We start from the raw sequence: 22,601 nt of genomic DNA on the forward strand, positions 1-22,601 counted from the left end.
TGTTAATGATTCTGGTAGTTAATACATTTCTTCTCCGATGTGACCCTGTGTATAGATCATGCTTGACATCATTGAACCCTGTAATAACCCTGGTAAAATGTACAGTACAGATTTATTTGCACAACACACTTTTATTCTTTAGGATTTGTATTTGAACTGCCCACCCGATCGCTTTCTTCTCTGAGGATTATATGTGAATCTGGTATATTTTAAGACACAATTTCTTGCTGTGCACCGGCGATCACACAATTTAGGCCTTTGATGAAGTCTTTTATGTTAAATTGTTAATAAATGACATTTAATGATACAGAGCAGTTAAAAAAACATATTGCTGAAAGATTATTCCCCCTTACATCCATTCAAATGCAACTTATAGCAATTGCTATACTCAATAAGTTAGGCCAGAAACATAATCTACGCAAGTATGCTAACAATTCTTGTGTGGTTCTGTTGTACATTCTTGTTACTGTGGCGGTGACAAACCTCAGTCAGTACTCAATGGGGAGATGGTTACCTTCACAAAGTTGGTCAAAATTAAAATAACATGTTCAACATTATTCTCCAAAACTGCTGCGCCATGATTCTCAGTTCTCAATGCTCCATTAATTGGATGTCTTGGAGTGTACTAATGATCTTGAATCGTGTGTTTGTCTGGGAAGAGTTTGGAAATCTGTACTGTGGGTGTGGCTCCAGAAACAGGGTTGGGGAACACTGCCATTTTGTATGCCTCTCTTATCTTGTTATGAGAGGGTTGCATGAGCTGAGCTGCTCTCCAATTCCCCTGAGCTGTGTGTTCACTGCTCCCTATTGGGCATAGCATAAAATACTGGACACTTGGTTGAGGATGCTACATAATTGCGCTGCAATATGAACTGCGTTCTGACAAATTTTGAAACCGATTGATGCATTGAATTGAGCTGACGTAGCTCGAAGTGTCTGTGTTCTTGTACTTGCGTAGGGCATGTTTTAGGCCTTAAGGTCCTTGCACACAGAGTCCGAAATTTTCGTATGTATTTGTCATCCTAAAAATTAATCACACGCAGAAACCTTGCACACCGAATCCGATGAATTAATCCGTAGTGGAAAAAAATGGAGTCTTCAATCAGTGAGGATGGTTTTGTTGTCCTCTCTCTTCTTAAACGGAGGGAACAAAGAGGAAATATTGGGTCCATTCAATCCTGAGATTGCGTGGAGAGTTCGCCGCGGGATTATCCGAGCGATTCAAAGTTCACTTCAGGATGTCAGCGGCTCAGTTTGATGCTTTGCTAGCGATACTGGAGCCACATATTAAAAACAAGACCACCAATTGATCCTTAACGTTTCTGGATTTTAGCGTTCGCTTGTACGGTGGCTCTGAATTGTCAAAACACCTAAAAAAAAATGCTTGCTACGGATGCGAAACACGCAGAAAGTTGAACCCGATCCAAATTTTTGAATGACGGACGAAAGTTTCGGAGGCAGTGTGTAGACGTGATTGACACAACGCGAGGTCATATTTATTTTTTAACGTGGGAGAATTTCGGACTCAGTATGCAATGACCTTTAGGCATGAAACTTTTTATTTCTGGGTCTCCCATTCTCATGCAGAATCTCCTCGAAGGACACTTTTGTTGTAGCTTCTCTCTGTCCCTTCACACAGGCATGTCCTGAACTTCTCCGTAGGCTCATCACAGTTGCTGCCTCAACACATTGCTCTGGTCCTTAAACAGTTCCTTGAAGATTCAAATCACTGTGCAATTCCTCAGTCGCTCCTTGGATTCATGGTGTGGTCCATAATGCTACATCTTGCTTCAAGTTCTCCATATGCAGTAGACTGAAAGTGACTAGGTCCCAAAGAGGCGCCCAAAATCCTGTTTGGATGAAGTCTGTTCCATCTCGAGGAAGAGTCTACACTTATCCCAGCTAATCCCAGCGGTCTTCTTGCCCATGATGGACGACGGGATTGCATTATCTTTAAGTGGGATCACCATGTCCTTTGATCCCAAAGGTTCCCCGTCTCCTTGCTTGACAAGGAACCTCCCCTCTCCAGACAAGGGCTCAGTGGTCTCCCCAAGCCCCTGTAGCCGGCCCTGGCTCAAGGCTGCTGGGATTGAGAGCGCTCTATCTTCAGCATTGGCTCTGTGTTCTCGGAGTCGCTGTGGTGCTTTCGATCTCTCGGCTGCTGATCCCCTTTCCCCCCGCGGGTCCAGGAGGGCGAGCGCACGTACCCGCTGTGGGGAAATCTAGGCAACGGCGGCTGCTGGCGATCTGTGGGGCGAACTTACAAAACCAACCAATGAAAAACAACTTAATTGCCAGTCACAACAATAATAATGCTATAGTTCTGTTATATATAGTCCAGCAGGCACAATGATATTACAAACTTAGTGCCGGACACGTTGGAAGTTACCGAGCTGGGGACTATGCTATACTGCTGGTACGGCAGCACAGTTTGTTAATGCTAACGGCCTAATCGGATTCAATGATCTATGCTAAGTTACGCTAAAATTGTTACCGCCAGACCCGGAGATCGGGTGAATGGATTCGAAAATGGTAAAACTCAATGGTTTAACTCTAGGGGAGCTGGGAAATGAGCCTATTTCCTTTAGTGTTCCTTTAACCGTAACCCCATTCAAAAAACCCATTGACTTTGGGAAGATGGAACCGGAAGTGCTAAAATGCAGCTCGCTTTGGCCTACGAAGTTGTGTCATACCTGCACCACTTTAAATAGTTATAAACGGTACTTAATTCAGAATACCTACTAACAACCAAAAGTAAGAACATTAGATGGCCTTTGGTTTATTGGCTGTCATTGTGAGCACCTCTCAGCGTCCATTTTAAGCTCTGGGCAAAGATGAATGTTATTCACATACCTTGGAGAAAATGTAAGGTAATGTAAAGTAATGCTTATATTGCTCAGAGTTGAGGATGCTCTGACATTACCTCATAGTTTAAATATTTAATATGTACACATTTGTGCACTTTAGCTCAGAACTTAATCAAATAATAATGTGCTCCGTGTAGAAATCCATGGAGCCGACTGTTTAAGTCGCTAAGAATTCAACAATCTCTACTCAAAACGTTATCATCGGGTTTCTTTGTCTTGCTACACAGTGAACATTGTGCCGTAAACACTAGTGCTGCCGGAATGAGTCCGAAGACACAGAAACTAGCTAGCATCGTTGCACATCCGGTTCCCTGGTCCCAAAGTCAATGGATTTTTTGTTGTTGATGTTGTTAAATGCCTGAAATAAGGTCTGTGGTTAACACAAGCTCAAGAGATTTTCATGTTTTGTTCTATGAAATAAAATACTCCAGTAAAACCCCACTCTTGAAAACAGTCTGTTGTTAACCAGAGGCTGAATGGGACTATTGTTGTGGACATTCAACGTCGTCGTCACTGAAAAGGCAACACTAGTGTGATTATACTTGCTCTCTTGCAAACTCTTCTAACTTGTAGATTTTTAATAAAGATTGAAATACCAGTCAGAAATGACACATCGTTTAAATAGAGTAGTTCGGTTTAGCTTTTTACTTCTGGCAATTGTATTAATGCTTCAAAAATCATAAACGTTGTGCTTTATATGTGAAGATTATCTTTTATAAAGTCCCCCCGTGGTGAAAATCCAGCTTTTAAATGTTGTTTATGTGTCTATGTGGAGTTTTTAATACGCTTTAACACACACCATGTGTAAGTTCATAAGTGGACAGCATTGCTGAGTATTTTCTGCTTAAAACTGCAGAGAACCAAAGACAGTCTCAAACACACGGTTTGAAATCGCTGGTGTTTCTGACGTCACACACTACACTACCTTGACCAATCAGATCAACGTGTGATCGTCCACCAGTGGATCTCTGAGTGAGTGAGTGAGTGGAGGCGGGGCTCATTTGCATATTCATAGATCTGTGTAACCAATCAGATCAACGGGTGATCGTCAACCAGTGGATCTCTGAGTGAGTGGAGGTGGGGCTCATTTGCATATCCATAGAACCGTGCATACTAAATTAGGCAAGAGTGTCGAGTTACATTCAAGATATTTTAAAGGCATGACAGAATTTTTTTCAAGGATAAAACATTTAAATATGTAATTTTGGAGATGGGTCTTAGGGGTTAAAATGATTTGACTATATGGGGACTTTAAATCACAATAAGAATGATAAACTTTTGTTGATCCCAGAGCTTATTTTCTTCAATAATCATCGTAATAATAATAATAGTGAACTGAAAGATTGTCTTTTTGTCGTGATGCTGGTTTCGTGGACTGTTGGCTGAACGTCGGATGCATAAGGGACATTACATGGGGAACATCTCGGTAGCTACAAAGTCGTCATCTGATTGGTCCTCATGACACCAAACCCCCTCATGGCGGCCGTTGTGTTTAACATGTGACCGTGAGCGCTTATTATCAGGATCAACTAAGCTGGATTTTCAAAACTATGTGAAGTTCAAGGGTTTTGCACCTATGGCAGACTTTTTAAAAAGCATCCACGAGTTTTACAGAACGGTCTGTTATTGTAGGGACATCGACTTTACATTCCCATGACGCTGACCAAAACGAACAGTGATTGGTTGCCTTTTAATATCGTTCAGAGTCAGACGGTCGTTAGCCAATGAAAGCTGCGATGGAGTCTGCCGTCAGTCTGAAGCTCTGCTGATCGAACCTCCGGGTTTGTGTGATCCCTGCATCCCTCTATTTACCCGTCAGACTTTCCTTCATCTTCAGAACACAAATTAAGATATTTTATTAAATCTGAGAGCGGTCTCACTCCTCTATAGGCTTCTATGGGATTGAAACTTGCCGGTCCAGAAAGTTATTAAAGGGTAATTAAACCCTAAAACAATATTTTGTTTTAGTTAATGATCTGTAAGACTGGGGCTTTATTAATGCTGTTCATTGATTCAAGTAATTTTTTTGACATTTGGGTATAAAGTGTTTTAATTGTACAATATGTGGTAAAGTGCTGCCCTCTTCAGGCTGAACGGTGGCTACTGCAGTTTAATTTTCCTATTGGAAGTTGTGGGGCCATGTGACGTAAGAGGGTCCCAGCTCACCACGCCCTCGCCTACAGAGAGATGTCGTTTTAGTGATTTATGACCGTATGAGTGAGTTTAATTTGTTGCTTGATCGATCGGTTGTTTTAAGTGTGCTATATATAAATAAAATTGATTGATTGATTGAGTGTTAATCTAGTAAATTATTTAATCCACTGAGTACTGCTGTGGTAATATAAACACTCTCCCAATACTGTTTCTTTTGAGCCTATAATTTCTTAGCCTGACTATGTCAGACTTCGTACTTCCGCTCAATTTCATTTCGCTTCTGTACTTAGTCTGAGACATCGACATGTCTCTCAGTTTTCCTCCGGCCTGAAAACAGCCGGCCAATCAACGAACAGAGGGCGGGCTGAGAGCCGTGACGTAGACGCTAAGCGCCGAGTTTGAGATTGGGGAAATCGCACACGACCGCGGATATGGAGACAAGGGATGAAATTCGCTCTGTTGTGGAGAATATTCCCGGCATTTCCAAACTGAAGGACGAACAAGAAGAGTGTTTGGTAAACATTTTGAATGGAGGTGATGTCGATATGTGATATCTAGGTCTCTTTTATCTGTCGAGCTCGAACTGGCACCCTTTTGACAGGTCAGGGTCTCCTTTTTTTCCCAGTTCGTAAATATTGCCATGTCATGCTGTAATCTTGCAATTAAGTTGCAGCATTTCCGACAGACTCGAACTGAACAAAGAGCTGTGTTTGACATAACCAATCCTAACTTTGACAGTTGGCTGCAAATATTTTCCTGTTTCTCTTTACTGTCAAATAATAGTTTAGAGGCCCCGATTGTGCCGTGGATGCGTAGATTTACATCACATAATCTACAAAAGTCGTTGACAGCCATGTTCACTCCGGTATTTCTCTCGATGGTTTCGTTTTCGCATTATTTATAATGTGTTTACAGTGGCAGTTCGATGCTGCTGAGCTGGCGCATAACACACGTCATAACCAAACGTTATGTGATTGGCTTACGGGTAACCAATGATTTTATACTTCAGACGAGCCCGAGTCTTTTCCGCAGGAGTTTCAATTTTTATATTTTTAGGTCAAACCGTTCTTGTCTGACAGTCATATCATGCAGGTCTACGGTCACTGTCTCAAAGAGACATTGTGTGAGAAATACTGTTCGTTTTCTCACACAAACCGCTTGTTTCGTGTCTTAGGCCATCAATGTGCACTTACGATGGGGAATTGTGTAATTTGGACTCTGTGTGTGCTCTTTGAGACAGTGACCGTAGACCTGCATGATATGACTGTCAGACAAGAACGGTTTGACCTAAAGATATAAAAATTGAAACAACTGCGGAAAAAAAGACATCTTGGATGCCCTCGAGGTAAGCTAAAACATACCAGCATTTAATTTCAAAGTGAACTATCCCTTAAAGGGCACCTATTATGGAATTTTGAAATTTACCTTTCATGTAGTGTGTAACATAGATCTAAGTGAACAAAAACATCCTGCAAAGTTTGAAATATGAAAGTGCACCGTATATAAAGTTATTGTCTTTCAAAAGTGAGAGTCGACTCTGAGTCATTTTTATGAATCGTTAGAAGACCGAAGCTTTTTCTCTGACTAGATGACGTCAACTTGTCAAGTTATTTGAATACGATACGCCCACTTATTGCGCTCCAAGGCCAGCAGGGAAACATCATGGCGACGAGACGCTGTGTTCTGAAGTGCGCCTCAAAAGCAAACTTTTTTCATCTGCCCAAGGAGGAGCATTTGAAGACTAAGTGGCTACAATTCATATAACTATACCACAGAAGTATAGTCCGAGCCTTGTGCTTTGTTCGCGCCATTTTGAAGACGATTGCTTTTTAAATGCAATCAAGCTTGGATTCGCGAGCCGTGATATTGAAGGAAGGTTCAGTTCCAAGTGTATTTGCATCAGCTTCCTCCTCCGTATCACAACCTGTAAGTGTTATTAATAATTTTTGCTTTTATATTTTATGTAGCATGCTTAATAATTATTTTGTTTGTTGTGTAAGCACCGTTTAGCTTCTAGGTCTTCAATGACAATTGTATTGAGATATGTGAAGTGTTTGTCGTTGTTTTCGGAGTTGTCTAAAGAATAGAGTAATAACTGTAACGTAACTGCATTTTTTTTTTTTGTAAAAACGTTATGTTTATGCATCGGGCTAACGCAAACAAAGACTGATTGTGCTTTTACAATATGAACTCTGGGCTATGCTCGCTAACATAACATCAAATTATTTATCTTATTTTTCGTTTTTTTACTACAAACTATAAAGCAGTGGACTATAATCATTATTATAATACAATTTAATTGATAAAAGCATCATTGTACTCCGTGTTAAAAATAAGTATTATCTCTGTAAACACTGCTGGGTCATCTGACCAATCAACGCAGATTAGCGTCGCGCAAAGGAGGGGTTTGAAAAACGAGTCGTTAAACGAATCATTTGGGAGTCGGTGAGCAAATCAGGTAAAAATAAATGCATATTATACGAAAACAAAAGTGTTTTTTGTCATTGCATGCATGTAAAACTGTTGTTGGGGACTCCCTAAACAACATTAGGAACATTTTAAATGTCATAATAGGTGCCCTTTAAACTTCTTCAAATCTGGTATGGTAAATAGATCTGTGGGTCGACTCACTGGCTGGGGACTCGGTGTGGTTCTCCTCGTCCGAGTCGGCGAACACCTCCCCGAGCTCCTGGTCGGACATGTCTGTGAGCTCCGTCAGGTCCAGGAGGTCGAAGTGCACCTCCAGAGACGACACGCTGCTGAGAGGCTCTGGGTCGGGCACAACACATCCACACTGAGGCCAGAGCGCTGCTCAAGAGCAGGCACACGTCGGATAGAGCTGCACGACTCCTCTCTAACAGACACTCGCGCGATCTCATTCTCATGCTCTGTCTATTAAACCTTTGATAAAATCACCCTAGAGCATTAAGATCTTACCCAGAGATAGCCGTTGCCATGAATAAATATCAAACCGCTTCAAAAACTTCATATTTTAAATGATCACAGAAGAACTGGGAGAACAGTTTATAGTTCAGATTTAAACCACGGGCTGTTTAAATACTCGATTCTGATTGGCTGACAGGTGTGCAGTAAAACAGTTTATTGCACATGTAGTTCCAGTCAGTTTGATCACAGTTTGAGATTAATCCGCTACTATAAACATTGGTAACCATAGTAACACAGTTACACTTGCAAACAGAGTGAGAGACACATGAAAACGTTTATTTAGGTTTATTTGCCCTTTTCCATGTCTAACTTCACGATAAATGCAAATGTGGAGTTTAACATCAGTTAGTATAATGAGTAAAACAATCCCCTATCGAAATTTCCAACTGTTTTTTTTTTTTTTTTTTTCATTTAATTTAATGCATTTCAATAAATGTAATGTGTCTTTATATAGTAATCGTGGTTCGAGACGCCGGTTTTATTTCACACTCTACATAATTCATTTAAATAAATTACATGATAAAGATTTTCAAATAAAGATTGCCCTGTCAGTGTTGCCTGTCATTCATAAATAATTTTAAAGCAACTTTAAAACTATAGACTTTAAAGAAGAGACGCACACAGGTAACTCTCTCTCTCTCTCTCTCTCTCTCTCTCTCTCTCTCTCTCTCTCTCTCTCTCTCTCTCTCTCTCTCTCTCCTCTTCTCTTTCAGTTCTCTGTCTCTCTCTTTTAATAATGAATTTAAATAACTGTGATAATTCATTCAAATAAAAGCAATCCGATGGCTCTACTTTATTTAAAGCGGACGGAGTGCTAGAACTAACTAGCCGTAACCGTAAATAACCGTAATTTTTACCCGTCTGTTAAAAAATTACACAGTTACAGCTTTAACTTGTTTTTAACTTGGCAAATAACCAAGGTAAAATATCCTTTAATGCATGGCTAGCCGTGGATTATCCCTTACTTAAACACTGATGTCTACAGTAGTGTCTAAAACAGAGTAAATCACCTTTATAAAGTAACTTGGCGCTTCAACGGTTAAATCATTACATCATTACACCAGTAGGTGGCGGCAGCCCAGATAGCGGACCGATGTCGATTCAACGTTGATTTTTAGTTGTAAAGGTTAGTATCAATCATCAATCAAATTTCAACGTTGAATCAACGTTCAATATTTGGTCGGTATATCAGAACGTTATTACACCGAAAATAAAACATCGATTCGGTTGAATGGCGTGTCTGACGTTGATTCAACGTTAATTCGATGAGCAAAACGATGTTGTTTCAATGTCACGAGAAACGTCGTTTCCACATTGATTCGATGTCAGTTTGCTATCTGGGAGGTGACTGTTACATTTTTTTTTTTATTGAATCATTCAAGAGATTCGCTCAAAAACGCGGGTTCATTCAGTAATGAAACATGTGAAGTGTTTATTAGCGAGTCATTGAATCATTCGTGATTTTGAAAAGAATGCAGATTAATTAAACATTTTAAACCGACTGCAGCAATTAACATTTTATCCGGACCTCTAGTAAATTCGCTTATTTTGTTTAGTTTGTTTAGACTCGTGGAGGATTGAGATCTCTGTTTGAAACCACAACAACAACAAAAATTGTGATTCTTGATTTTTCCAGAATCGTGCAGCTCTATTATTGGGTGAAAGTAAACGTGTCTGGCTCATATTTCACCCCCAAATCAAAAGAAAATAAATTACATGGAGACCATTTTTAAGCCATTTATTAATCGAGGTCAATGTTAAGGTCTATTGTAGTGAAAATGCTGTGACAGAAAACATCTTAATGGTCTTAATTTCTGTTGCACAAAATCGAATTCTTTGGATTAGGGGAATATGACCCAGACGTGTCCGCCACACTGGTTTCACTCACGTCGTTTCTCGGTGATCAGCACCAGGCTGCCATGATGGGCCGGCGTGCCAACATGCTCTCCTGGGGCATTGTGGGATGCCTCGCTGGTGAGACTGGCAGAGCTGGAGGACTTCAGGAGCTTCTGGAACTCTCGGTCTCTAAGTGGCTCTACAAAGAAATCAAAGAACATAGATTATAAAACGGTTACCACACAGTACAACTATTAAACCCAAATCATATGTATCAATGCAACTTTTTAATGAAGTAAAATCACTGAAAGCCTTCCGCTGGGAAAAATAGTCCCTGACCGTGAAGCAGAAGTTGCATTATTTCGCCATTAGATGGCGACAGAGATGAGTGAGTCAGTCAGTAGAGAAGACTTTTATATTGAAAGGATTGAAAATTGTGAACACGGAGAAGTAAAACTCAACTTACAAATGACTAGCGGGCATGGGAACATTCAAACTGATTCTTTACTATGAATAAAGGACTGACCTGGAGGAAAATGCTATATCTACTGACTGTAAATGCAGGTACACACACTTCCTTGATCTCTTAAAGGGATAGTTCGGCCAAAAATGATATTACACCCATGATTTACTCGCCCTCAAGCCGTTCGAGATGCATGTCAATCATTTTTCAGACGAACACATTGTCAGTTATTTTAGAAAATGTCTTAGATCTTTCAGTGGTTATAATGTCAAGTTATGGGGTCCGCCTCCTTCAAGTCCCACAAATGTGCATGCATCCTTCACAAAAGTAATCCATCCGGCTCCAGGGGGATAAACGAAGCCTTCTGAGGGTAATCCGTGCGGTTTTGGCGTAAAAATATACATATTTAAAACTTTATAAATGAAAATAACTGGCTTCCGGCAACGGTCGGCGCGCGTTCACGGGAGATGGTTGCCAGCGTATGGCGTATGACGTAGCGTAGGAAGCGCCTTGACGTAGAACGAACGCGACAGCGCAGCCAGAGAGCAAAACAAAACTCCACTCAGGATTTCCGCGATTTAAAAAACGTGTATTTAAAAGAAATTGTCGGAGGATTTTGTAGTAGAGAAGAGGATATTGAGTGTTCGTTCTACGTCACGGCGCTTCCTACGCTACGTCATACGCCATACGCTGGCAACCATCTCCCGTGAACGCGCGTCGACCGTTGCCGGAAGCCAGTTATTTTCATTTATAAAGTTTTAAATATGTATATTTTTACGACAAAACCGCACGGATTACCCTCAGAAGGCCTTCGTTTATCCCCCTGGAGCCGGATGATTACTTTTGTGAAGGATGCATGCACATTTGTGGGACTTGAAGGAGGCGGACCCCATAACTTGACATTATAACCACTGAAAGATCTAAGACATTTTCTAAAATAACTGAATATGTGTTCGTCTGAAAAATGATTGACATATGCATCTCGAACGGCTTGAGGGCGAGTAAATCATGGGTGTAATATCATTTTTGGCCGAACTATCCCTTTAAGACTCCGCTTCTGTAGCTCCGCCCCTTCCCAGCGCTGCGCTCGTTCTCTCTCGTCTTCCGGTCTGTGTTTCCACAGCGATCTTACGCATTTATGAATGAACTGCCAGTTGTATAATCTTCCCGGTCTACTGACATTTGTTAAGACTTCTGTTTTAAACATTACAATGCTCATGATAACTTTCGTTAACTCTACAATAAGTAAATCCACTTCACAAGCTGATTAGTTTGGACAGTTTGACATCGTTTGACTCGATGCCATAGAGATACCAGAGCCCGTCTACGGAGAGCCTGTTCACTCCCTATTAAGTCCTATTGTACCGAATTTTGGTTGTAGTTCCACCAGAGTTCCACTGGGGGCGATCACCCGAGTGCAAAATGAATGGGAGTCTATGGGGCTAGACGGCTAAATTTGTCCCTTTCAGCCGATTGCCGTTGAGAAATCTCAGATTTGATTGTAGGTTTGGCAAGTTCAACATGGGTTATAGGTCGAAAATTGAATGAACGAGTACTTATGTCCTTTCGATTTCTTACAGATTGAGTTGTTGTTGCCCATAACACGCTAGCATTCTGCTAACGAACGCTGATTGGTCAGTGAAGGACTGGTTACGACCAGAGATACCGCTTGATGGCATCATGGCATCCGAACTATACTGTCTATGCATCCGAAGCGGGACCAGAATGTATTCTAGCAGAAACTCTTCTAGCACGTGTGTTTACCTGTGTCGGCTGTGTTGTGTGTTTACCTGTGTCAGCTGTGTTGTGTGTTTACCTGTGTCAGCTGTGTTGTGTGTTTACCTGTGTCAGCTGTGTTGTGTGTTTACCTGTGTCAGCTGTGTTGTGTGTTTACCTGTGTCAGCTGTGTTGTGTGTTTACCTGTGTCAGCTGTGTTGTGTGTTTACCTGTGTCAGCTGTGTTGTGTGTTTACCTGTGTCAGCTGTGTTGTGTGTTTACCTGTGTCCGCTGTGTTGTGTGTTTACCTGTGTCGGCTGTGTTGTGTGTTTACCTGTGTCAGCTGTGCTGTGTGTTTACCTGTGTCAGCTGTGTTGTGTGTTTACCTGTGTCAGCTGTGTTGTGTGTTTACCTGTGTCAGCTGTGTTGTGTGTTTACCTGTGTCAGCTGTGTTGTGTGTTTACCTGTGTCAGCTGTGTTGTGTGTTTACCTGTGTCAGCTGTGTTGTGTGTTTACCTGTGTCAGCTGTGTTGTGTGTTTACCTGTGTCAGCTGTGTTGTGTGTTTACCTGTGTCAGCTGTGTTGTGTGTTTACCTGTGTCAGCTGTGTTGTGTGTTTACCTGTGTCAGCTGTGTTGTGTGTTTACCTGTGTCCGCTGTGTTGTGTGTTTACCTGTGTCGGCTGTGTTGTGTGTTTACCTGTGTCAGCTGTGTTGTGTGTTTACCTGTGTCTGCTGTGTTGTGTGTTTACCTGTGTCAGCTGTGTTGTGTGTTTACCTGTGTCAGCTGTGTTGTGTGTTTACCTGTGTCAGCTGTGTTGTGTGTTTACCTGTGTCAGCTGTGTTGCGTGTTTACCTGTGTCAGCTGTGTTGTGTGTTTACCTGTGTCAGCTGTGTTGTGTGTTTACCTGTGTCAGCTGTGTTGTGTGTTTACCTGTGTCGGCTGTGTTGTGTGTTTACCTGTGTCAGCTGTGTTGTGTGTTTACCTGTGTCAGCTGTGTTGTGTGTTTACCTGTGTCAGCTGTGTTGTGTGTTTACCTTTGTCCGTTGTATTGTGTTTACCTGTGTCCGCTGTGTTGTGTGTTTACCTGTGTCAGCTGTGTTGTGTGTTTACCTGTGTCAGCTGTGTTGTGTGTTTACCTGTGTCAGCTGTGTTGTGTGTTTACCTGTGTCAGCTGTGTTGTGTGTTTACCTGTGTCAGCTGTGTTGTGTGTTTACCTGTGTCAGCTGTGTTGTGTGTTTACCTGTGTCCGCTGTGTTGTGTGTTTACCTGTGTCAGCTGTGCTGTGTGTTTACCTGTGTCAGCTGTGCTGTGTGTTTACCTGTGTCAGCTGTGTTGTGTGTTTACCTGTGTCAGGTGTGTTGTGTGTTTACCTGTGTCAGCTGTGTTGCGTGTTTAACTGTGTCAGCTGTGTTGCGTGTTTACCTGTGTCCGCTGTGTTGTGTGTTTACCTGTGTCAGCTGTGTTGCGTGTTTACCTGTGTCCGCTGTGTTGTGTGTTTACCTGTGTCCGCTGTGTTGTGTGTTTACCTGTGTCAGCTGTGCTGTGTGTTTACCTGTGTCAGCTGTGTTGTGTGTTTACCTGTGTCAGGTGTGTTGTGTGTTTACCTGTGTCAGTTGTGTTGTGTGTTTACCTGTGTCCGCTGTGTTGTGTGTTTACCTGTGTCCGCTGTGTTGTGTGTTTACCTGTGTCAGCTGTGTTGTGTGTTTACCTGTGTCAGCTGTGTTGTGTGTTTACCTGTGTCAGCTGTGTTGCGTGTTTACCTGTGTCCGCTGTGTTGTGTGTTTACCTGTGTCCACTGTGTTGTGTGTTTACCTGTGTCAGCTGTGCTGTGTGTTTACCTGTGTCAGCTGTGTTGTGTGTTTACCTGTGTCAGGTGTGTTGTGTGTTTACCTGTGTCAGTTGTGTTGTGTGTTTACCTGTGTCCGCTGTGTTGTGTGTTTACCTGTGTCCGCTGTGTTGTGTGTTTACCTGTGTCAGCTGTGTTGTGTGTTTACCTGTGTCAGCTGTGTTGTGTGTTTACCTGTGTCAGCTGTGTTGTGTGTTTACCTGTGTCAGCTGTGTTGTGTGTTTACCTGTGTCAGCTGTGTTGTGTGTTTACCTGTGTCAGCTGTGTTGTGTGTTTACCTGTGTCAGCTGTGCTGTGTTGTTTACCTGTGTCAGCTGTGTTGTGTGTTTACCTGTGTCAGCTGTGTTGTGTGTTTACCTGTGTCAGCTGTGCTGTGTTGTTTACCTGTGTCAGCTGTGTTGTGTGTTTACCTGTGTCAGCTGTGTTGTGTGTTTACCTGTGTCAGCTGTGTTGTGTGTTTACCTGTGTCCGCTGTGTTGTGTGTTTACCTGTGTCCGCTGTGTTGTGTGTTTACCTGTGTCAGCTGTGTTGTGTGTTTACCTGTGTCAGCTGTGTTGTGTGTTTACCTGTGTCAGCTGTGTTGTGTGTTTACCTGTGTCAGCTGTGTTGTGTGTTTACCTGTGTCAGCTGTGTTGTGTGTTTACCTGTGTCAGCTGTGTTGTGTGTTTACCTCTGTCGGCTGTGTTGTGTTTACCTGTGTCAGCTGTGTTGTGTGTTTACCTGTGTCAGCTGTGTTGTGTTGTTTACCTGTGTCAGCTGTGTTGTGTGTTTACCTGTGTCAGCTGTGTTGTGTGTTTACCTGTGTCAGCTGTGCTGTGTTGTTTACCTGTGTCAGCTGTGTTGTGTGTTTACCTGTGTCAGCTGTGTTGTGTGTTTACCTGTGTCAGCTGTGTTGTGTGTTTACCTGTGTCAGCTGTGTTGTGTGTTTACCTGTGTCAGCTGTGTTGTGTGTTTACCTGTGTCAGCTGTGTTTTGTGTTTACCTGTGTCAGCTGTGTTGTGTGTTTACCTGTGTCAGCTGTGCTGTGTTGTTTACCTGTGTCAGCTGTGTTGTGTGTTTACCTGTGTCAGCTGTGTTGTGTGTTTACCTGTGTCAGCTGTGTTGTGTGTTTACCTGTGTCCGCTGTGTTGTGTGTTTACCTGTGTCGGCTGTGTTGTGTGTTTACCTGTGTCAGCTGTGTTGTGTGTTTACCTGTGTCAGCTGTGTTGTGTGTTTACCTGTGTCAGCTGTGTTGTGTGTTTACCTGTGTCAGCTGTGTTGTGTGTTTACCTGTGTCAGCTGTGTTGTGTGTTTACCTGTGTCGGCTGTGTTGTGTGTTTACCTGTGTCAGCTGTGTTGTGTGTTTACCTGTGTCAGCTGTGTTGTGTGTTTACCTGTGTCAGCTGTGCTGGCGATGCCTTGAGAGAAAATAAAGTGCAGAGCGCGAAAGCACCACAGTGACTGAAGGATTGCCGTAAAGCAGTATCTCTGGTCGTACGATGTGTATGACGTCATTGACATTTTGAAAGACTTTTTAAAGCAAATAAGTGACTCTAAAAAATCTAACACCCAGCAATGTGCAATTTCTTTGCATCTCCTTTCGAATACAACATTCAAATTACTAGACAAAAAATTACATCTTGAGAAAAGTGGATTTTGAGGGGTATAGCTCCATAGACCTCCATTCATTCTGCACTCGTCCTGTGAGCGCCCTCATATGGAATCAGAGTGGAACTGCAACCAGTCAGAAGCCGGAAGTGTAGCGAGAGTGAACCTTCTCCCCTTATTAGACATTCTCTGGAGATACACAGAGCGACCGCAAAACCGGAAGTTCAAAGACTATACTCTAAAGATGGCGGCGCGCTTGTTTCTCCGGCGCATAACGTCTGTAAGCTCCAAAGAATAACATCAATGAGATTATATATTCCCTTAGCTAAGAGTGGTTGCTATTGACCAATCAGAATCAAGGACTGGAACAAACCGCTTTATAATATACGGTAATTTCTAATAATGGGTCTTTTTTTGCCCATTGCCACAATATGAGTGTGTTCTGTGGGGTAACCAGGGGGTTGCGATGCAGTGCAGGGGGTTCTGGGTACTGGTCAGCACATTATTCTCCGGAGCGTTGCTATGCGGTCGCTAGGGTGTTCCTCGGGTCCCGTTCTCTAATGGGGTTTGCCAGCGGTGGCCAAGGGAGTGAAACAGAAGATGCGTGTGTTTCTCTGACTGTGAAGAGCTTCCAGACATCTATTGATTCCTGGCGGCGGCAGTCAAAGCAGACAAGCAGTTTATACGGCAGTTCAACTACACACATGGGACACGAGCACAAGCGGGCGCCCGGATCTAACTCTGTATTTTTGGAACACAAAAATTTTACGCTCCATTATTTTTTTTGCTCTTAATACCATTTTATATAATAAAAAAAAATACTCCCCCTTAAAACGGACTTTATCTCAATACATTACGTAGATATAATTATTTAAAGTTCCCCTATTATGCTTTTTCTGAACTGCTGAAATGTGTCGTCAGTAATTCCCGTCTCACTTCCTGCTGAACCTGCGTAGGTTTGTAACTAATTTGCATAATGTCAGTCTATGGTCTTGATTGGCTGAACAGTGTCTCTTAGCCCCGCCCTCAAACACTAGTGTATCTGAGACTGAAGAGTTCGTGTTCATGTCGAGAAGACGCTGTTTTCTGCTGACAAAGCAAATCCTCGTTGATGAGATTGATACATTAAAACCCACGCCATCGTTACTGTTCGTTTCACTGTGATCAAGAGCTGAGGTTCAGATATGATAATGAGCGTTTGGTTTCTGACCAATCACAACAGACTGGGTCATCTGACCAATCAGAGCAGAGTAGACCAATCACAACAGACTGGGTCATCTGACCAATCAGAGCAGAGCAGACCAATCACAACAGACTGGGTCATCTGACCAATCAGAGCAGAGTAGACCAATCACAACAGACTGGGTCATCTGACCAATCAGAGCAGAGCAGCTCTCGGAGAGGCGGGGTTTAGAGAGACTGAATGTGCAAACGAACTGCTTCAGACGCTGAGAGAGAAGCGCTGATTCTGCCATATATAGTGTGTTTTGACCTTGTATGCGTGTAAACCCGTCGTTGGAGTCTCCAGAACAACATTAGGAACCTTTAATACGGCATATGAGGGCAATTAAGATAAACAGAAACACAAAGCATGTGTTCTTGAGGCAGTTATGTGGTTTCCCAGTATAGCAGCTGGGGCTGAGCTGACTGTGGACTCGCACAAACATCAGAATCACATTAACAAATTTACATACAGGTCAGAATGCATGACTAATTGTTGACACATTATTTCATGTGATTTTTTTTTATCACACTACATTAACAATAAATTGACAAACCTAAAAAAAAACAGACTTTGAGAGAAGACGGAAGCATAAAAAGATTACATCCAGCCATATTTAACAGATTCATCCAATTTCTCTACATAAACTTTTTTTTCGAGTCCCATAACATCCCACATGTGAAGACTCATGATGTGATGGTACTGGGAGTTTTCCAGCTGCGCCTGTTCTCCGCAGTCATCCCTCCCTACACACACCTCTCGCTAGCCCACACACACACACACAGGTCCCGCTCTTCTGTGCGTGCCACTCATGCAAATATTGGTGCAGGGATTGGTTAAGTCCAAAAGGCTCTCCATCTAAACCATACATCCCGAAATGAGCCATATTTCTACCATCGCCCGCTGGTACCCAAGTCCCATTGTCTCTAAGTAGCCGCTGCAAAGATGCAACTCAATGTCAAATTCTCAAAAAAAATGTGCATGCAAAACCCCTCTCGCTCCTGGGCGTTCAGGTTTATTCGCATCGCTATAGTGATGGTGTTGCTGTAGTCGCACGCCTCCACCCTACATGCATGCAAGTGGCTGTGCCGTTTCCCATGTGCACGAGCGCTGCCGGCTCTCTGACTGCCTGCTTTGTCTGAGCGCTGGAGAGTAAAGGACATGGTGGCGGCTCGTACAGCGGGCTATTGAATGCAGTGTGTGTGTGTGTGTGTGTGTGTGTGTTTACATGCGTCTGAAGAAATGTTTGCTCTTACCTGCAGCACTAGAGTCTGCCTGAGCCTCCATTAAGTCTATTGTAGAAGCCGGTGCAATGCTGTCTGGCGTCGCAGCCGGGATTAGAGGGAGCGCCTCCTGTCTCTCTCTCTCTCTCTCTCTCTCTCTCTCTCTCTCTCTCTCTCTCTCTCTCTTCCCCACCCCTACATGCACAGTCACACATTCACTCCTATTGTCACTGCGGCGCGCACCACACTGACACATGAAGAGTCCCGCTGGAGACGCAGTCAGCCGCTACACAACTGCATGACACACCAGGACGGGGAGAGAGCGAGGGAAGGGTGCGCCCGTAGACCATAAAAAGGGTTTACATACACTCTAAAAAATGCTGGGTTGTTTCAACCCAATTTTGGGTCAAACATGGACAACCCATTGGGTTACAATTTTATTTATTAAATTTTTAACCCAATGTTTGAGTTTTTCCATATTTGACCCAAAATTGGGTTGAAACAACCCAGCATTTTTTAGAGTAGAGAGGCAGAGGTGTACTGATCCAGAACAGGCTTGGAAATAAGATGAAGTGAGGAAAAAAAGAGGAATATCTGAGTTTAGATGATTATAATTCATTTTTATATATATTTAAGATTTTTGGTATTGAACAGCTCTAAAAAATGCTGGGTTGTTTCAACCCAATTTTGGGTCAAATATGGACGAACCCAGCCGTTGGGTTACATTTTTTTATTACATTTTTAACCCAACGTTTGGGTTTGTCCATATTTTACCCAAAATTGGGTTGAAACGACCCAGCATTTTGTAGAGTCGTAGTAGTTGTCTGAGTACAGATGCCTAGCACATGGTCCCATTAAAGTTCAGTCGGGTAGTGACAACTCCAGTACTCAAGGGGGCGACAACGTTACTTTCAAATGTCTGTGCCGTAATTCAGGAAGCTAGCGCTGTAAACATCGACTTCATCTCAAATTTGACGAGTTCCACTCAGGGATTCAAGAAACTAAGCTTTTCCAAGTTTTGAATCAATCGAACCAATTTCTTCGCAAAATGATTCACTGTTTCGAATAATCGTGTAAATACATCTAAACTCAGCCCAAACATCCAAAAAACACTATTTTATAAACTAATCTAGGGATGCACTAATATGAAAATTTTGTCCGATACTGATAACGGATAATTCTTTATATTTGAAAGTCGATGACCGATGTATATTGCCCGATAAATCTAAATCCAAATTTTTTTTGAGAGTCTGATTACAAAAACAAAAGTGTCGCCACTAAGAGCCATGACCCAAACACACAATTATAATGTTCTCGTTATATGTAGCCTGTATGACAGCACTGATCTGTATTTTCCTTTTATGAAGTGATTCCAATCATATATCAAGCAATTCAAACCCATCATGTTGAACAGTCGCATCTGAAGTGTCTCGGCTGAAGGAAATAATACATTATTTATCGGCTTTAATATATCGGCCAAATTTTCTTATCGGGCCGATACCGAAAACATTAAAAATGAACATATATCGTGCATCTCTACTAATTGAAAAAGCTTTATTGAAGGTGTCAATCATCGCCCCCAAGTGGCGAACTATTGAAATTTCGATTAAAAATCATGACCTTGGCAGTTTGATGCGCTCTGAATCACTGGTGCGAACGTGTTTGGGCTCCACGGTGTGTTCAGACATCGAGATGCATAACCAGGGGCGGAGCCAGACGATGTAAACATTCGGAGATTTGTTTCCCATTTACGTCAGCTAAATGCACTATTTTCCAGGCTGTTTGGGATAATAAAATGCCTAAAAATCTATACACTATCTGGGAAAATGATGGTAGTTAGGCCTACTCAAAAAAAAAAAAAAAAAAACGACGCGTGAATGAGGTGAATTCGCCGCGCCGCGCTAAGTAAACGCCTCATTCGCGCCGAAACATTGAAATCACTCGCGCCAGACGCTCCATTCGCGTTTGGTGTGAACGCAGCATACACACTTGTCCGCGGTCCGACGCGGTCTCTCTCCGGCCGGTGAGGTTTACTGTTAGTGTTCCATGTAAAAAACTTTATGTCCATATTAACTTCAGCCGGTTAGCCAGTAAGCTCGCTACGACGCCGGTTTAACATACAATAGCCCGCCAGCCCCTGATGACAACGACGAAGAAGAAGATTTATATTCTTCGTTAGTTTTTATTGGCAGTTGGCAAACAAGCTGAGTGATGCGCGATGCATTACCGTCCGCCACCACGCACGGTAATAGAGCTTTCGTTTCATTTTTTGCCGCTCCAGTCAGAAAGACTGGTTGAATTCTAATGTAGAATGCGGTCTGTTATTTCTCTATTTCTCCGCTGCTAAGTATAACAGACCGTTGCCATGAAAACAGAGCGTTGCCATGGACGCAGGATTCTAACCATAGAGACGGAACGGACTATTTTCTTTAGCGGAAGCCATATAAATCGTTTTTAAATTAATACATTCCTTTTTAAATCAATATTTTGTGTCAAATTATTGATTTATTTGGTAGGTAGCCATGTAATAAGCGGGATAATGTATAGCGAGGCGGTTGTTATAGCGAATACAACTCCCGACAGGCTGATTACCGACGCGAAGCGGATATTACATATGTAGCAAATGAGCTGTTCCGCTGGGTCCTAAAGTCAGTTGATTCAGTATGCATTCAAGATACACATGTAGACATTATGAAATCAGTTTTCATTTTAGTTTTAGCATTTTTAGCCTATGTGCTATCGTAAATTATATGTGTACTGAAGCATTCCTCGCATTTTATTAATTCCTATGGAGGTCAAATTGACCAGCGAGGGAAGGATTTGTTACTTTTTAAAATTTAAGCCACAAAACTCCTCGAATCCATTCATTTGTGTGTGTGTGTGTGTGTGTGTGTGTGTGTGTGTGTGTAGTTAAAGTGCAACAAAAGTCCTCTGATGAACACTAATAAAAAATAAATAAATAAATAAAGAGTTACAGGTCGGAAAGACCATAAACTGGGCTATATCTGAGACGGTCGTGTGGCTTCTGGTATTACGGTAAATAGGAGAGATTGCAATGGCCAATATGGCGGCTCTAGTGAAATAATTCTCGTCTTCCAGAGAAAAAAAACAATCTGCAAAATCACAACCTGGTGATATTTCTTGGTGTTTGATGACGGCATCATGACGCTATACTGTTGGATTTGCCTGATTGAAGTGACTAAACTCCCAAGATGGCCGCCAAATTAGCAGACTGCCTGGAAAGACTTCTCCTCGAATGGTCACGATAGTTGGCCTAAAAGAGAAAACTGACCATTAAAGACAGTTTACGCCAACAATCACCCCCTTGCGGCAATGCGGAGACTGCAACGTGTGCTTGTGTTGCACTGAGAATGGGGCAATGCAAACATTTTGAGCTAGCGTAGCTGCACACATAATAGTATTTTACAGGCTTATGTTTCAAAGCTGGATGACTAACTGGTATTTAATGATTGAACACATTCATACACACATAAATGGATACAGTCTAGTGAATGTGAAGGTCAGTGTTGGACTGTGGCTATAATGCAATTAAAGGGGGGGTAAAATACTTAGTTTCAGTCAATCTCATGTTAATCTTGAGTACCTATAGAGTAATAGTGCGTCCTTCATATCTCCAAAAAGTCTTTAGTTTCATCATATTTATAAAATAAAAATACAGCTTTCCGATTCTAACCGGAAAAAGCCGAGGTCCTTGATTCTGGGCGTGGGCGGAGCTATAGAGTCAAGCGGGAGCGCGCGGGAAGGTTTGCTTATTATCGATCGTGCTGCGGTAGGTCATATTACTATATATATATATAGTATTTGGTTTGCAAATCCAGCGACGACCTCGGCCTTGCTAATAAAACATTCGTCACTGAAATGACCAGAACACAAAACCGCACTTGCCACACTCCTTTGCTGTCCCGGAAATACAAACTGCATCCACTGTTCCAGTAACACTGGGTTCATTGGGAAGCTGAACAAGGTAAACTTTCCCTCACATCCCAAAACACACTTTTTTGGAGACATTCTTGACATCAACCATTCCTATTTAGCGCTGCTGCTGATGATTTCCGGTAGTAGCGCGTCGATGCATAGATATTATATAGAGATATATGATGTCTATGCGCCGATGAGCGCGGTCTTTCTCTCCTCGGATCGACGTGTGCGTGAACGCGCTTTTCCGAGAGCAATGCTCATATAAGGAGTTCCACTCTGGTCTACGTCATTAGATCTACGATAGAAAAAAACCAGACGAAACGTGTAGCAACCCGGAAGTATGATTTTCAGCACAGAAATTCTCTGTTATTCGTTCAAAATAACTTTTCAAACTTTGGCCATTATTAGCATGAGAATCCATCTCTTTAACACTGTAAACAACTCTGAATACATGAAACACCATTGTACCCCCCCTTTAAAGATTTCCGTTTTAAACAGGAATTAATGTTAGTTGAATGAGGCCGATCTCAGTTTTGGGACATCATGTTGCGGTGCTGTTTGTAAGGCTGATCCTCACGGGTATGTGCTGCCAAATTGGATTATCGTCGGCAGATCCACAGCTGAGCAGATCTTCCATCTGTTGATCCAGAATGCTCTTCATGATTCCCTCAAAAAGCACATTGTTGCCATTAATAGCCTGTACTCGCATTAAAGCCAAGTCCTCTACATTATGTTAACCATGATCCATTCAGATCTTCTCAAGTCACCATGAAACAGAATTCACAAGCCATTTTGCTTCT

The 22,601-nt window shown here is 42.3% G+C and overlaps 1 protein-coding gene across 2 annotated transcripts; it reads right to left on the reverse strand.

The window, feature by feature from the left end:
• Positions 1 to 303: 303 nt before the first annotated feature.
• dbndd1 (dysbindin domain containing 1) lies at positions 304 to 18,184 on the reverse strand. Of its 2 annotated transcripts, none has more exons than XM_079602920.1 (4): positions 17,896 to 18,184; positions 9,856 to 10,002; positions 7,653 to 7,790; positions 304 to 2,247 (listed from the first exon to the last, which is right to left on the reverse strand). In XM_079602920.1, the coding sequence occupies exons 1-4, from the start codon at positions 18,116 to 18,118 to the stop codon at positions 2,075 to 2,077; spliced, it is 681 nt and encodes a 226-aa protein (XP_079459046.1). In that variant the 5' UTR covers positions 18,119 to 18,184; the 3' UTR covers positions 304 to 2,074. The 2 variants fall into 2 exon arrangements, with proteins under 2 accessions (XP_079459046.1, XP_079459045.1); XM_079602919.1 differs by having other exon boundaries at positions 304 to 2,259.
• Positions 18,185 to 22,601: the final 4,417 nt, after the last annotated feature.

Source organism: Phoxinus phoxinus (genome assembly GCF_949152265.1).
Source record: "Phoxinus phoxinus genome assembly, chromosome: 25".
In the NCBI taxonomy this organism is placed as follows: Eukaryota; Metazoa; Chordata; class Actinopteri; order Cypriniformes; family Leuciscidae; genus Phoxinus; species Phoxinus phoxinus.

Coding starts and splice junctions, on each gene's coding strand:
- dbndd1 (XM_079602919.1), bottom strand. CDS start 18,118: ATGTGTCAGTGTGGTGCGCGCCGCAGTGACAATAGGAGTGAATGTGTG. Junction 7,791..9,855: donor GCTGATCACCGAGAAACGAC/GTGAGTGAAACC, acceptor TGCCCGACCCAG/AGCCTCTCAGCAGCGTGTCG. Junction 2,260..7,652: donor CCACACCGAGTCCCCAGCCA/GTGAGTCGACCC, acceptor TGGTTTTGTAAG/TTCGCCCCACAGATCGCCAG.